This window comes from Xiphophorus maculatus, chromosome 1, assembly GCF_002775205.1.
Source record: "Xiphophorus maculatus strain JP 163 A chromosome 1, X_maculatus-5.0-male, whole genome shotgun sequence".
Classification (NCBI taxonomy): Eukaryota; Metazoa; Chordata; class Actinopteri; order Cyprinodontiformes; family Poeciliidae; genus Xiphophorus; species Xiphophorus maculatus.
Window position 1 is genome coordinate 8,389,746 of NC_036443.1, and position 12,675 is coordinate 8,402,420.

The 12,675-nt window shown below is 38.0% G+C and overlaps 1 protein-coding gene across 1 annotated transcript; it reads right to left on the minus strand.

Moving 5' to 3' along the window:
* Positions 1-1,000: 1,000 nt before the first annotated feature.
* LOC111609670 (excitatory amino acid transporter 3-like) lies at positions 1,001-11,954 on the minus strand. Its single transcript, XM_023339194.1, has 13 exons — positions 11,906-11,954; positions 9,951-10,091; positions 9,565-9,657; positions 9,127-9,238; positions 7,505-7,547; positions 7,360-7,416; positions 6,507-6,688; positions 6,159-6,266; positions 5,124-5,246; positions 4,834-5,028; positions 4,029-4,163; positions 2,944-3,045; positions 1,001-1,303 (listed from the first exon to the last, which is right to left on the minus strand). The coding sequence occupies exons 1-13, from the start codon at positions 11,952-11,954 to the stop codon at positions 1,147-1,149; spliced, it is 1,497 nt and encodes a 498-aa protein (XP_023194962.1). The 3' UTR covers positions 1,001-1,146.
* Positions 11,955-12,675: the final 721 nt, after the last annotated feature.

The following is a 12,675-nucleotide window of genomic DNA, read 5'->3' on the forward strand; positions in this document are numbered from 1 at the left end:
GTGATTTGGGAGTGAATACTTTTGGCAACATTGTGTCTTTGAACATGTAATTTGAATGATTTCATTTACCTTTCATTGTCATCATAGCACAGATAATTGATGACAGCCACACCAAAGCAGTCTCCCAGAACATTCACCGAAGTGCCGAAATGGTCTCTGAAGAGCCCAGAGGAAGAGAAGAAGCATGCTGTCAGACTCAGCTTTGTTGTTCTTGAAGGTTTTCTGTCTCTCACTCTACAACCAGCTGCACCAGCTCTTCTTCCATCTTGTGACGTATTCAGGGTAAATCAAACCATATACAAGTGATGGACGATATGCCGATACAGAAGAAGGTAAAAATGTCTATTGTGCTGCTTCTCTTTTATGGTTTCTATCACTATATGCTCTAGTGCTTTCAATGGGCTGCTTTTCTCCTTTTTGCAGCAACTGAACATGAACATTTTCTGGTGTTTTAAGATGAGTTACGTCAGTCTGCGCTTCCCCAACCGTATGTTTCCCTAGACTGGTTTCTTGAACACGACAATGAGTTCACTGAACTCGACTGGTCTCCACAGTCACCTGATCTCAGTCCAATAGAACATCTTTGGGATTATTTCCATCATGGATGTGAAGCCAACAAATCTGCAGCAACTGTTTAATGCTATCATGTCAGTATGGACTAGACTCTCTGAGGAATATTTTCCAGTACCTTGTTGAGTCGATGCCATTAAGGATTAAGTTAGTTCTGAAGGCAAAAGGGGATCCAACCTGGTACCTAATAAGGTACACATTTATTAGTAATGTGTACCTAATAAAGTGGCTGGTGAGTATATTTAACCAGCCATTTGAGAAAGATCAAATTTATAAATACACAAAAGACCGTAAATAGTGAGCATGCAAAAGGAAAAGTAACAACCATGAAATCTATTGTACAGATCAGTTTTATTCAAACACATAACAATAGTTATACATACTAATTACATTAAACATCAATAAAATATGGAGATATAAGTAAATAATTTCATATTTGCAAGAACTGAAAAAAAATAGAAACAAAGAAACACATGAATAAACTGATATGGCCCCATCCTCCTAATAAAAACATAGGCAAACATGGAAATGAGCAGCTCAGACACCCCCGGATGATGACGTCCCTATCCAGAGGTTTCAGTTTCTTGGCGTTACCACTCTTCTGAGATGATCCCCTCTCTTAGGTGAAATGGATCTTGAGTGGGATGAAGGGGTGGAGGAAATGGACTCTTCATCAGAATCCAAAAAGGATAAGTCCATTTCGATGTCCTTGATGGAACGAGTCCTTTCAATGCTAACAGGTAAAATGGAAAACATGGTCAATAACGTTCAAGACAAACTGGGACTAAAGTACCTCTTGTCTTACCACTTGGTGTAAATGACTTATAACAATCTATGCTCAAATTTCTCCAAACTGAAGACATTCTGATACATTTAGATCTTTGTTATGTGAGTTTATGTGTGAATAACACAGAGACCATTGATACAGCTCAGAAAGGGATTTACACAATGTTGACAAAAGTATTCTTTCATCTGCCTTCACACACACATGAGAACTAGAGGGATGTCTATTCCCAACCCACAGGGTTAGATATGATATGAGCAAACCGGTTAAGTACTTCCACGCAAAATGCAATAATACATGTTATGGACACTGGTTTGTGTACTGGTGCTCAGTCACGTGCTAAGAGGAAGAAGCCATTTTCCAACTGTTCCCACAAGGTTGGGATCTTTGTAATGGTAAAAAAAAATGCTGTGGTTCACTGCCAGGACCACCAGTCTGACATCATCCTCTTGTACAGGGAGTGAGGTGGTACAGAAACCAGCTGGGGCTGGGCAGGACTGGAGCAGAAGAGAACTGCTGATAGAGAGCACAGAAGCAGTTCAGCTCCTCTGCCATCGGTGCACTCAGGACCCCTCACTGTTGGTTTCTGGTGTTTACCAAGAGTCCTGTCACAGCAGAGCAAAGTGGGACCTGCCCATTGCATACTAACATCATATCATCCCCACTGAAACTAGGTTCCAGAAATGATCAGAATGCAACACTCCCAAACACAGCGATGAGATCAGAGATCTGGCTTTGGAGAACTACAGGCTCGAAAGAAGTGACTTGTGTGAAGGAGAGATTCACAGGGACAGGAAGGACCGTGAGGATGTTTATTTAACAATGCAGTAAAAAATGAAATTGTATTTACACAATCTGTGTAAGTGTTTTACGAGCAGAACAGCTCCTGCTACAATCAGATAATTGTTATTTGAAACAGTTCAAAAATAACCAGTGGCGTTAAAAAGTGTTGTCACGCCTGTATACTCAAAATCTTATTGTTTCCATCTTCTACCTGAAGGTGCAAGCTGAAATAGATTATGTGCTTACAAAAATAATTAATATTTTTTTGTTTTATTTCCTGAGACAATAAGAATAGTAGAGTTCATTGGGGTTGGGGAGGGAGTGGCCAATTATTCAATGGCAGTGGTAATAACCCCTCGGAGAACGTTTTTCTTTGCAACCCAGCAGCTAGCATATATGAAGATGCTCTCCATACAGCAAAAGTAAAGGGAAAGGAGGAACTAAGGGGACAGCCAGTTTGTATTCTGGAGTCTAGGGACGAAAGTCTTTGCTGCTGTACATATTTCTTTTGTTACATTTGAGGCAGGATTTGAATCTTCAGACAAAATGTCCACACTGGTCTAGAATAGAGGAAATGTAATGAATTTAAGTCGTGCACAGGTGGCATCCCATCATGGTGTTAGTCTCAAGTTCACTGTTGCTATTGAGAGTGACCTATTTGTTCAGTCTCAGTGGTGGCTTTCATACACCTGCAGCTGTGGAAGCCACTGGAACGCCGGAACTCAACGATTTGGATCAGGGAGCAAATACTTTTGGCAACATTGTGTCTTTGCAAATGAACATGTAATTTGAATAATTTCATTCACCTTTTATTGTCGTACTTCATCAGGTCATCGTAGCACAGATAATCGATGACAGCCACACCAAAGCAGTCTCCCAGAACATTCACCGAAGTGCCGAAATGGTCTCTGAAGAGCCCAGAGGAAGAGAAGAAGCATGCTGTCAGACTCAGCTTTGTTGTTCTTGAAGGTTTTCTGTCTCTCACTCTACAACAACCAGCTGCACCAGCTCTTCTTCCATCTTGTGACGTATTCAGGGTAAATCAAACCATATACAAGTGATGGGCGATATGCCGATACAGAAGAAGGTAAAAATGTCTATTGTGCTGCTTCTCTTTTATGGTTTCTATCACTATATGCTCTAGTGCTGTCAATGGGCTGCTTTTCTCCTTTTTGCAGCAACTGAACATGGACATTTTCTGGTGTTTTAAGATGAGTTACGTCAGTCTGCGCTTCCCCAACAGTATGTTTCCCCTAAAGCCCCACACAGGCTGCAAAAAAGAAAAAATGCATATAATCGTTCCCAGCTGTTACCCGGTGAGCTCTGCTCACACACAGAGGCACTAAAGCAAGCCGTCAAGTTTGACCGCAATTTTCATTCCACGCCAGGCTCAGCATGCTCAGCATTTACATGTTGGACATACCCAAAACTAACCGATTATGTAAGTAACTGGATTATTTGAATTAAACTGGGTTTAAATATGAATAACTACTATATCTGTTTATTACGATTCAGTGATTTGGAGGAGACAGATGTCCAGCTCAGATCGTTCCTCCCAAGAAATGCTGGAGTCATCCTTGCTTCCTGAACTACATGGCTCAAAGAAATAGGATTGCAGTTCTTCAGTAGAACCAGCTCCCTCTTCTTCATCACTCCATCTAGGTTCTTTAGACAAATGGCTCAAATCTTCGCTAAGAGTCGCTCAGAACCTTCTCTGCCTCCCTGTACTCAGCCTAGTTGTGTAGGGTTTGATTTATGCTGATTACATCACAAGGCCATTTATTGTAAAAAGCTGTTGTTTAAATCATGTAAGTGGTTTTATCATTTCAGTGACACTTCAAAGTAATTTTGAAACACAAATATCAGGCTGTGAGCATCAAGTTGGACTTACAGAAGCCATTCCACCACCAGCAGAACGTAGGCATCATCTGCAGGCAGTCCCGCAGATGTCAGAATCAGGATAGTGGTCATAGCTCCCGATACTGGGATCCCTGCAGTTCCAAAGCTGATGATGGAAACAGTCAAGCTGCAAACCAAGCACAGCCTTCATGAGCATTTTAGTCTTAGGTACAACACAGAGCTGTGTGTCAGCCTTTCCTCTTTAAGTGGTTAGTATTATGCAAAACTTACTTTTTTGAGCTTACATCGTGTCATAATGTTATTTCCTCATCAAAAACATACCTGGAGTGTCGCATAATTTCATGCATTTTTTTGAGAAATCCTGTAATCTCCCATGACAACCACTCAGCTGTGCCTCTGTGGACTGATCGGCACTTTCGGACAAAGCTCTGAAAGTGGCAGCTTGGAACCTTGGAGCTGAACAAGGTTCACAGAGCACCCCTCTCCCACAACTCTCACCCTCAGCTCATTCAGACTAGCCAGCAGCAATTAGCAAACACGTGGAACTGTGCATTTCCTGAGCTCAGCATATGAGCTACTTCTGAGTACAACACAGGTGTGATGACTTTCTGAAGGCAGAGTTTCAAAGAGTATAATTTTTAAAGAGACAAATGGCCAATTTTAAGGCATTAAATATCAAAGCCAAATATCTTTTAATTTATATTTCATATTGATTGCATTTCTTTAACAACTAAAGGTAACATAGTTACTTGGTTGTTATAAGAACCCCCCCAACAATTTAACAATTCCACTATGCATGTTTTCTCAATTCCAGGCACATCTAGGAAGTAGCTTACCCAATGATGATTATCTGGCCGACATCCAGCACGATGTTATTTATCTGGGCAATAAAGACAACAGCGATCACTTCGTAGAGCGCGGTCCCATTCTTGTTGATGGTAGTGGCGATGGGCAGCATGAGGCGGCAGAGTCTCACATTGACCTTCATGTTCTCTTCACAGCATTGGAGGGTGATGGGCAGAGTGGCGGAGCTTTGGCAGAAAACACATCCTTTATTGGAGCACTGTTCATATGTGGAAACTAGAAAGGTGTCTCACTCTGACAACAAACAAGCAGAACATCTCACCTGGACGCAATAACAAATGCTGTCAGCAAGGCCCTTGAGGTCTTCTCGAAGATGAAATAAGGGTTCACTCTGAGGATTATGAAATAAAGCCCAGGAAGAACAAAAAGGGCATGGATTATAAGCCTGAAAGAGACAATAAAGTCATGCTCAGTGTTATTAAGTATTAAAGGCCAGTACTCACTGGCCTTTAACTTTGATACTTTTATACATTTTGTCATGGTAATACCAGACACCTTAGAGTGTTTGGATTGATTTTATATGATATACTAATACACAGTAGTTCAGCACTGTAAAGTGGAAAGAAAATGATGCATGGTTTCCCAGTAACCATTCATCTATGAAAATGTTCGTACATCTACATTATGCATTATAGATCAACCTTTTGCTGCAGTTCCAGCTGCAGCCTGCTGGGTTATGTCTGCACCAGCTTTGCTCTTTCTATTTCTGTTTCTATGTTTTGTTATGATTTGTTTGTCACATTCCTCTCCGCAAAATAGCGGACTATAATCATTTGACCTATAATCAAGTGATTATAGGTCTGGATTTGACTAGACCTTTCTAACACATGGATAAGCTGGTGATATCTAATCCTCAAGAGCCAGTGTACCAGACTTTTAGAAGTTTCCCTTGTCCGACACGCTTGAATTAAATGGCTGAATGGCATCACTAGCATGCAGTCAAGGACCCGGTTCCAATACTCAACAGGGCCCCTACACCACTCTATGAAGTGTGGACTCAATCAAAGTGCACACAAGGGTTCGAGTGGTCAGATTACAAGAGGGCAAAAATTAGAGAATTGGAACAGTACGCCCCCGAGTCGAAACGTCGATATCCAGTATAGATATTTATGCTTTTCGAAGTCATCGCTGGATTGTATTCATAAGAACTGATCTCTAAACATAAAGAAGGAGGAGATCTCAGTAAAATCAGTGATACTGTTCTGTAAATAACATTCAAAGCAGTTTCTCTCCTTCTTATGTAGAGTTCAGTGGTTTCAACTTATTAATAAAGCTGAGACACAGGAGGTGTACATACCCCAGAAGAACCAGCCCTGAAAGCTTTCCAAGTTTAATGATGGCGCTCCAGTCCTGAACCTCCAGCACCTGGTGTGTAACCAGGAACAACACTCCTACTGGCAAGTACCTGAAACAAAAAGCAGCCAGAAGGCTAAATAAAATAGGCATTTAAAATTTTTGCTTTACTAATTTTCTAAAGAAGGTTAACGGTCATTCTTGCCGTAAATACAAGAAATGAAATGACATTTAAGTGGTATAGTACTGGTGACTTCCTCTTGTGTTTGATCGGAAATAATTGAGAGAATATTCATGTTAAAAATGGGTCTAATTTGGTAAAAGAGTGAAATGATGCACTGTTTGATCTTACCACAGGATCCAGTTAAATGTGATTTTTATTGCTTCGTTGAGGCATTGAATGACCTGCACAGTGACATTGGCCTTGCTTCTCACATTGTTTAACATGATGCCGATGACAAAAGACCAGACGATCAGTCCTATCATGTTGGGTCCAGCAACATAACTGCCTATCAGTCGTATCTCTGTGTCATTCTGTGCAAAAAAACAAACAAAAAAACAACATAAATATGCTGTTTCTAAAACTCTTAGAGCAATATTGTAGAAGTGCATCATTATTGGACAATAAATATCACTGTTCCACAATTAGTTGCATTAAAATCCTAAACTTCAATGCATCTTATTTGGATTTATTTTGTAAAAATGTATTTAGCAAAAAAAACCCGTTCAGATTGAGAGGTGGGAAGAAACAAATTGAATAGAAAAACATTTATATATATATACAAAGATAAAAAAAAGTCTTTGTGTATTTGAACAATTTTTTCATCACTTAAGTCTTTTAGTGTTTTTTTTTCGGGCAAAATAAAACAAAGAAACTAAATAAAGAGCTGCTTACATGGAGGAATTTAAAGGTGCCTAAACTCATGGAATATATAAATAAAGAAATGATACAAATTCCCTCTGCTCATAGCCAAAACGGGAAGATATTTCATGCACATCTGCATCACATTTACATCGTTACAGGAATCCAAAATCTCTTGACTTCTGCTTCTGACATCAGCTGTTTATACAGTCTCAGCTCTACTGGTGTGTATTGGGAAACTTCGACCAATGGCGAAAAGACTTTTTTCCCCTCCACAAAGGCTGTGAAGACTTTTGGAAGTTGTTATAGAAAAAGAACAAAGATCAGAAAAAAAAATACTCACCTGACTAATGTTGGGGACAGATTCTTCTCTTTTAATAAGAACAATCTCAGTCTTGTACTGAGAGGAAAAAAAATAAACTGTGGGAACTTTCCAAACTCAACATGGGAATTTACACAGTGAGCTGTGCTTCTGAATAAAAACATACCTGCTCATAGAAAGCCTGAAGAAAGCTCTCTGGAATCATGTTCCTATGTGAGTCAAAGGAGAGTCACAAAATAACTGTGCTTGTAGATGTTAGTCTTTCTTAGTCGCTTTGGTGCATTTCTCAAATCATTCTTGACATTTGCGAAAAAGTGCGTTTCTCAAAACAATTTCTACAAGCAGCAAAACACCTTGGATTATCTGCAAAAGCCAGTTTTTTTCTCAAAATTAAACATCTGAGTCAATGAACGTGCCAATGCCTCGGAATTAAACGTCCTCATTTCATTGTGACAGTCAAATTGATTGGGCGTGTTGTCAATATAACAGTGTGAAGGGATGTTCTGTTGTAAACTACAGCTAAAGTTTTGATCAGTATTGTAAATTGTAATTATGGGAGGTTAATGGCAAGAGACCGCAAAATTCACATTTATCCTTTTACTGTAATCTGCTGACCCGACCATGTTAGTTTGGTATGGAAAGAACAAGACAAAACTGCAGAGCACAAAGAAAACAACAAAAACAAAGTAGAAATGGGAACATAAGACAATCGGAAAACCAAACTTATGACATAATTAATTTTTATGAACATGACGTAAGTAAGAAGAATCAGAGAATCAGATAGAATCACCTGCATAAATGTAAAAAAGTATTTGTAACTTGTTGAAAGAAATGAGAAACTTCTTTTTTTGATGTGCTTAAGAGGCACAGTAATTTGAAGATTGAACAAGAAGCTTTTGTGAATTTTAATTATGTTCTGAGAAAAGCACCAAACCAACTGAGAAAAACTGTAAGACACAAAACATGAGGATATAATTTTTCACCATAAATTTTACACATAAACCAACATAGTTTTAACTCAAGCAATGGGAAGAAAAGGCATTCATATCCCTTGAACCTTTCCATATTTTGTCACATTACAAACATAAGTGTATTTCATTGAAATTTATTGTGAAAGACCAACAGAAAGTGGTATGCATTTGTGAAGCAGAAAGAAAATTATACATGATTCAAAACATTTTTACAAACTGAAAAATGCAATGTGCAAAAGTATTCAACCCCCTAAGTCAGCGGTTCCCAAAGTGTGGGGTTCGCCCCCTAGGGGAGGCATAGTGCCATTGCAAGGGGGTCGCGGGAAGCTGTATGGATGAATGAAAAACAAAATTCTTATTGCAGGACATTTATCACAGCAAATGATAAGCAAAGCAATAAATGTGCACTCCTAAATTATAATGAGATTAGACTACACACAGGTGTTAGGCATTAATACTCATCAGGCAACTTCTTAGGGCTATTGATTGCATTCAGAGAAAAGGGGGCTGAATACTTTTGCACACCACTTTTTCAGCTTTTTATTTGTAAAAAAATGTTTTGAATCTAATAATTTTCTTTCTATTTCACAATTGCACACCACTTTGTTTTGGCCTTTCTTATAAAATTCCAATGAAACACATTCGTGTTTGTGATTGTAATGTCACAAAATATGGAAAAGTTCAAGGAGTATGAATACTTATAGTATGTATTTGTTAGAGATGATAAAAAAACATCTATTATATCTTTTCTATGCAGGAAACTATAACATTAATATTCAGAATAGCAGGAATTTTGCCTGAACTCTTCTTCTCTCACCTTAAAAGGTCCTGAAGGACCAAATGAATGGAGGAGGGTGGGACATCCGGAGATTCAGTGGATGAAATGTCTTGCCTCACACCAGGCTTAGCTATTAGCCCCAGAGTCAACCCTACAACACAAATAATCTACAAAAATATCACCTCACTCTGACTATTGAAATCTGGTCTAAACCGCATCTTTTTAGATGAACCTATTTTTCGTAGCTTATGATGATGTGGATTTTTTAAATCTTTATTGCATTCTGTTGCTATTGTTTTATGTTAGCTTTTAACGGTACAGCAATCTTGATTGTCCTGAGATGCACTTTTAAATGAACAGTTTTATGATTTTTTTTTTCAACAAGTCTCAGGCAGCATGTCAAAAACAATAACACAATACCCTCTATGGTGGTCTTGATAAATCTACATTAAAATTTGCTACCTATGAGAAAGTTACCAATACTTATGGCAATGAAGGTAGTGCCACAGATGTAGATTCCAGTGAAGATGGCCGTTTTCTTGGACATTTGGTTGCTTAATTCAGTCACTCCTGAGAAATGAGAGCAGAACCAGAAGTTCATGTGGTGCCTGAGCAATGACTAGGACAACATGCCAGTTCATGTGTGTCCTAACAATAGTCTAAAGGTCTGAACTCATCTTTATCTTCTTATAGTTCTTAGTCACAAGAAATAATTAGTAAGATCACCATATGAATCTAATGTCCAGATACAGCTATGGTCAAGTGTTTATCCACAAAACAATGAGTGAGCAACTTTCAAATACATCTTTATAATAATAATAACAAGTTCATACATCAAGTATCTAAGTTCATATTTAGCTTGCCTGCAATCACGCTGGTCACAATGAGGGGGACAGCAAATATCTGAAGCATATTTAGAAATATTTCCCCTGGCGTTTGGATCCAGTGAATGTGATGTGGAGTTAGAGGAACTAGAAGCTTCAGCAGAAATCCAAGGCCCAACCCTATGAAGCAAACAAGTCACAAACACACACATATTTATATGTTTATATATACCATCAAGATGTGAAAACAACCTAATGGTATACTTTATAACAGCCATTTAGTTTCAATGATAAATAATATATTCTTCAAAGTTTTTTTCTCTCCAGGTAACATTGCACCCTGATGCTAAATAAGTAAACCTGTCAGGGTGTACCCAGTCTCTCACCCAGTATACCTGCTACTGTAGACAGGCATCAGCCACCCTCATGACCCTGCAGGACAAGTGTGTTCAGGTAAGGAATGAACAGATGGATGTATTCTAATTAGGCTTGTTTATTTTCAAAAATATCTTTTAGAAATAACAATACATATTAGGCATGCTTTTTTGTCAAGCCTCATCTCTGAATTAAATATGTTTTATTTCGGTCTGATGTGCAAATTCTACTGTTAAATTATGTGTTTTCATTGTCTGTAAACAGAAAAGTATTATTAGAGAAGTGAAGGTCTGGAAACATCCATCACTTTGTTAACAGAGTTTCTGAACTAAATGTACTCTTCAATAATATCGTCATATATTGAACTGCACTGTAACGTATCGAGCAGTACCACGTGTAAATTTCAAAACACAAATGTTCATCATGAATCGACAGCAGAAGAACTCCCCCATCTGATTAAAACGGCTTCTTTATAAATGGAAAAGACGGGGACAAAATACGCAACTCTCTCAGTCATGATAAAAAAAAAGCCCAATAAATCAAATGACGACAGGATTAATTGGCAAGATAAAACTCCTACAGTCAAGTTATGAAACTCACAACAAAGAAGCAAAAAAACTTGACTTTCCTAATTATACCAACAAAGATTTTTGGAAAAGATTAAATTTGGTTATTAATGCTGACCAAAGAAAAGTAAATAGGTTAGGTTAGGAGAAACTTAAAATTTTTGCAGAAACAATAAAATGATTAAAACCACTTGTATATTAAATCCATTATAAGAGAAATTAATATATAAAACAATCACAGTTAAATGTTTGTTACAGTGTATGGCTTTGATTGAAAGTGGAACGAATGAGTTCTTGCAGCTGCTCAGTCTACATGCAAGAGCTCTGAGTCACTAAGTTAAGAAACTGATACTCTGAATGAAGAATATGGGTGGGGTTTGAGATGATATTCTGGGCTAGTCTGGTTATTGTTTCTTTTGAAAATGGTCTGAAGTGAGGCATACTGCTTGACCCCCTTCTGCTTCATAGCTCTTTGTGTGAAACAAATGAGCTTAGCCTTCATTTGGACAGACAAGTTGCCAAAACAGGCAGAAACGCTGAATGAAGGCCTGGTTTCTCTGCAGTATGTAGAAAGAGCAGCATCACTTTCTGACTAACAGCAAAGGGTTTCAACCTGCACTGAAAGTGTAGTCGCTGCTGCAGACAGAGTCAATCTGAGCAGTGCACGAGAGTTTATTGTCAATTTATATTTCTGGAAATAATAAGATTATTCTAAAAACAAAGTACATTAACTAACATCTTACAATATGACAAATACACATTTTTAATTGTTTTTATCTGTAACCAACAAATAAGTCAATATTCAAATTTGAGCGACACTTAATTAGTGTCAGGGTTAAAATGCATACCCCCCCCAAAAAAACAATTAAACATTTCACTAGGGTATTAATGCACATATAAAGTACGCTTACCTGATTTCAGTAAAAACCCTGGTTAAACCCACTAACTTCTGTCTCATCAAGCAGCAATTCCACCACACAAATAAAACAATAATAATAATACTTAAAAAAAAAATCACAAGATGTTCAGCAAGAAAAAAAAGTTAGTACTTACCTAAGGCAACTGAAATCAGGTTAACGGCCTGAAATATACGTTCTTTCATTGTCTTTGTTTCACTTCAGTCCAGTGGGCTGGAACAGACGGGCCAGTCTCTCACAGCTGGTTAGGATTATCAGTTGCTTTTTGGTGTCCAATGCTGGCTGAAAGTTGGCAGAACAAACAAGCTTCACTGTAACAATAGAATAAATAAGGCACACAATCATATTCAGTAAGTTAGAATATATGTTCTAATGAGACTTGTTTATTTTCAAAACTACCTTTTAAAAATAACCTTAAACATACTGTTTTTTATTAAGCCCGTATCTTTTGAACGATACCCTCTAATATTCTCGCTTATTGATTTTATTTATACTTTATTCAGTGCATCCAACAGCTCATGTCCATTTCAAAGCTTAACAAAAATAAATAAATAAGTAATAAAATCACCCAATACAGTAGCACTCTTTGAGAGGGCTGAGAGAATGGGAAGCAGAGTAGCACATTTTTTTATTTTTATAAAAGAGTTATTATTATATTTGGGTGTGCTGTAAATGGGTTCTACAGCGGTGTGAGTGGGGCCAGGAAGACAGGAAGGCTGGAACATGTGACAATGACACCGTCCAGTTCTCGCGGTGGATCAAATCTCGAGATTTGGCGAGATTTGTGGCGAGATTTGACGATGAAAACAAAGTCATTGTGGCGAAAGAAGTCATTTGACTGATTACGTTTCTGTTTCACCGTCATGCTAAAAAAATATCCAATAAATCAAATTATAAAAATTTGAA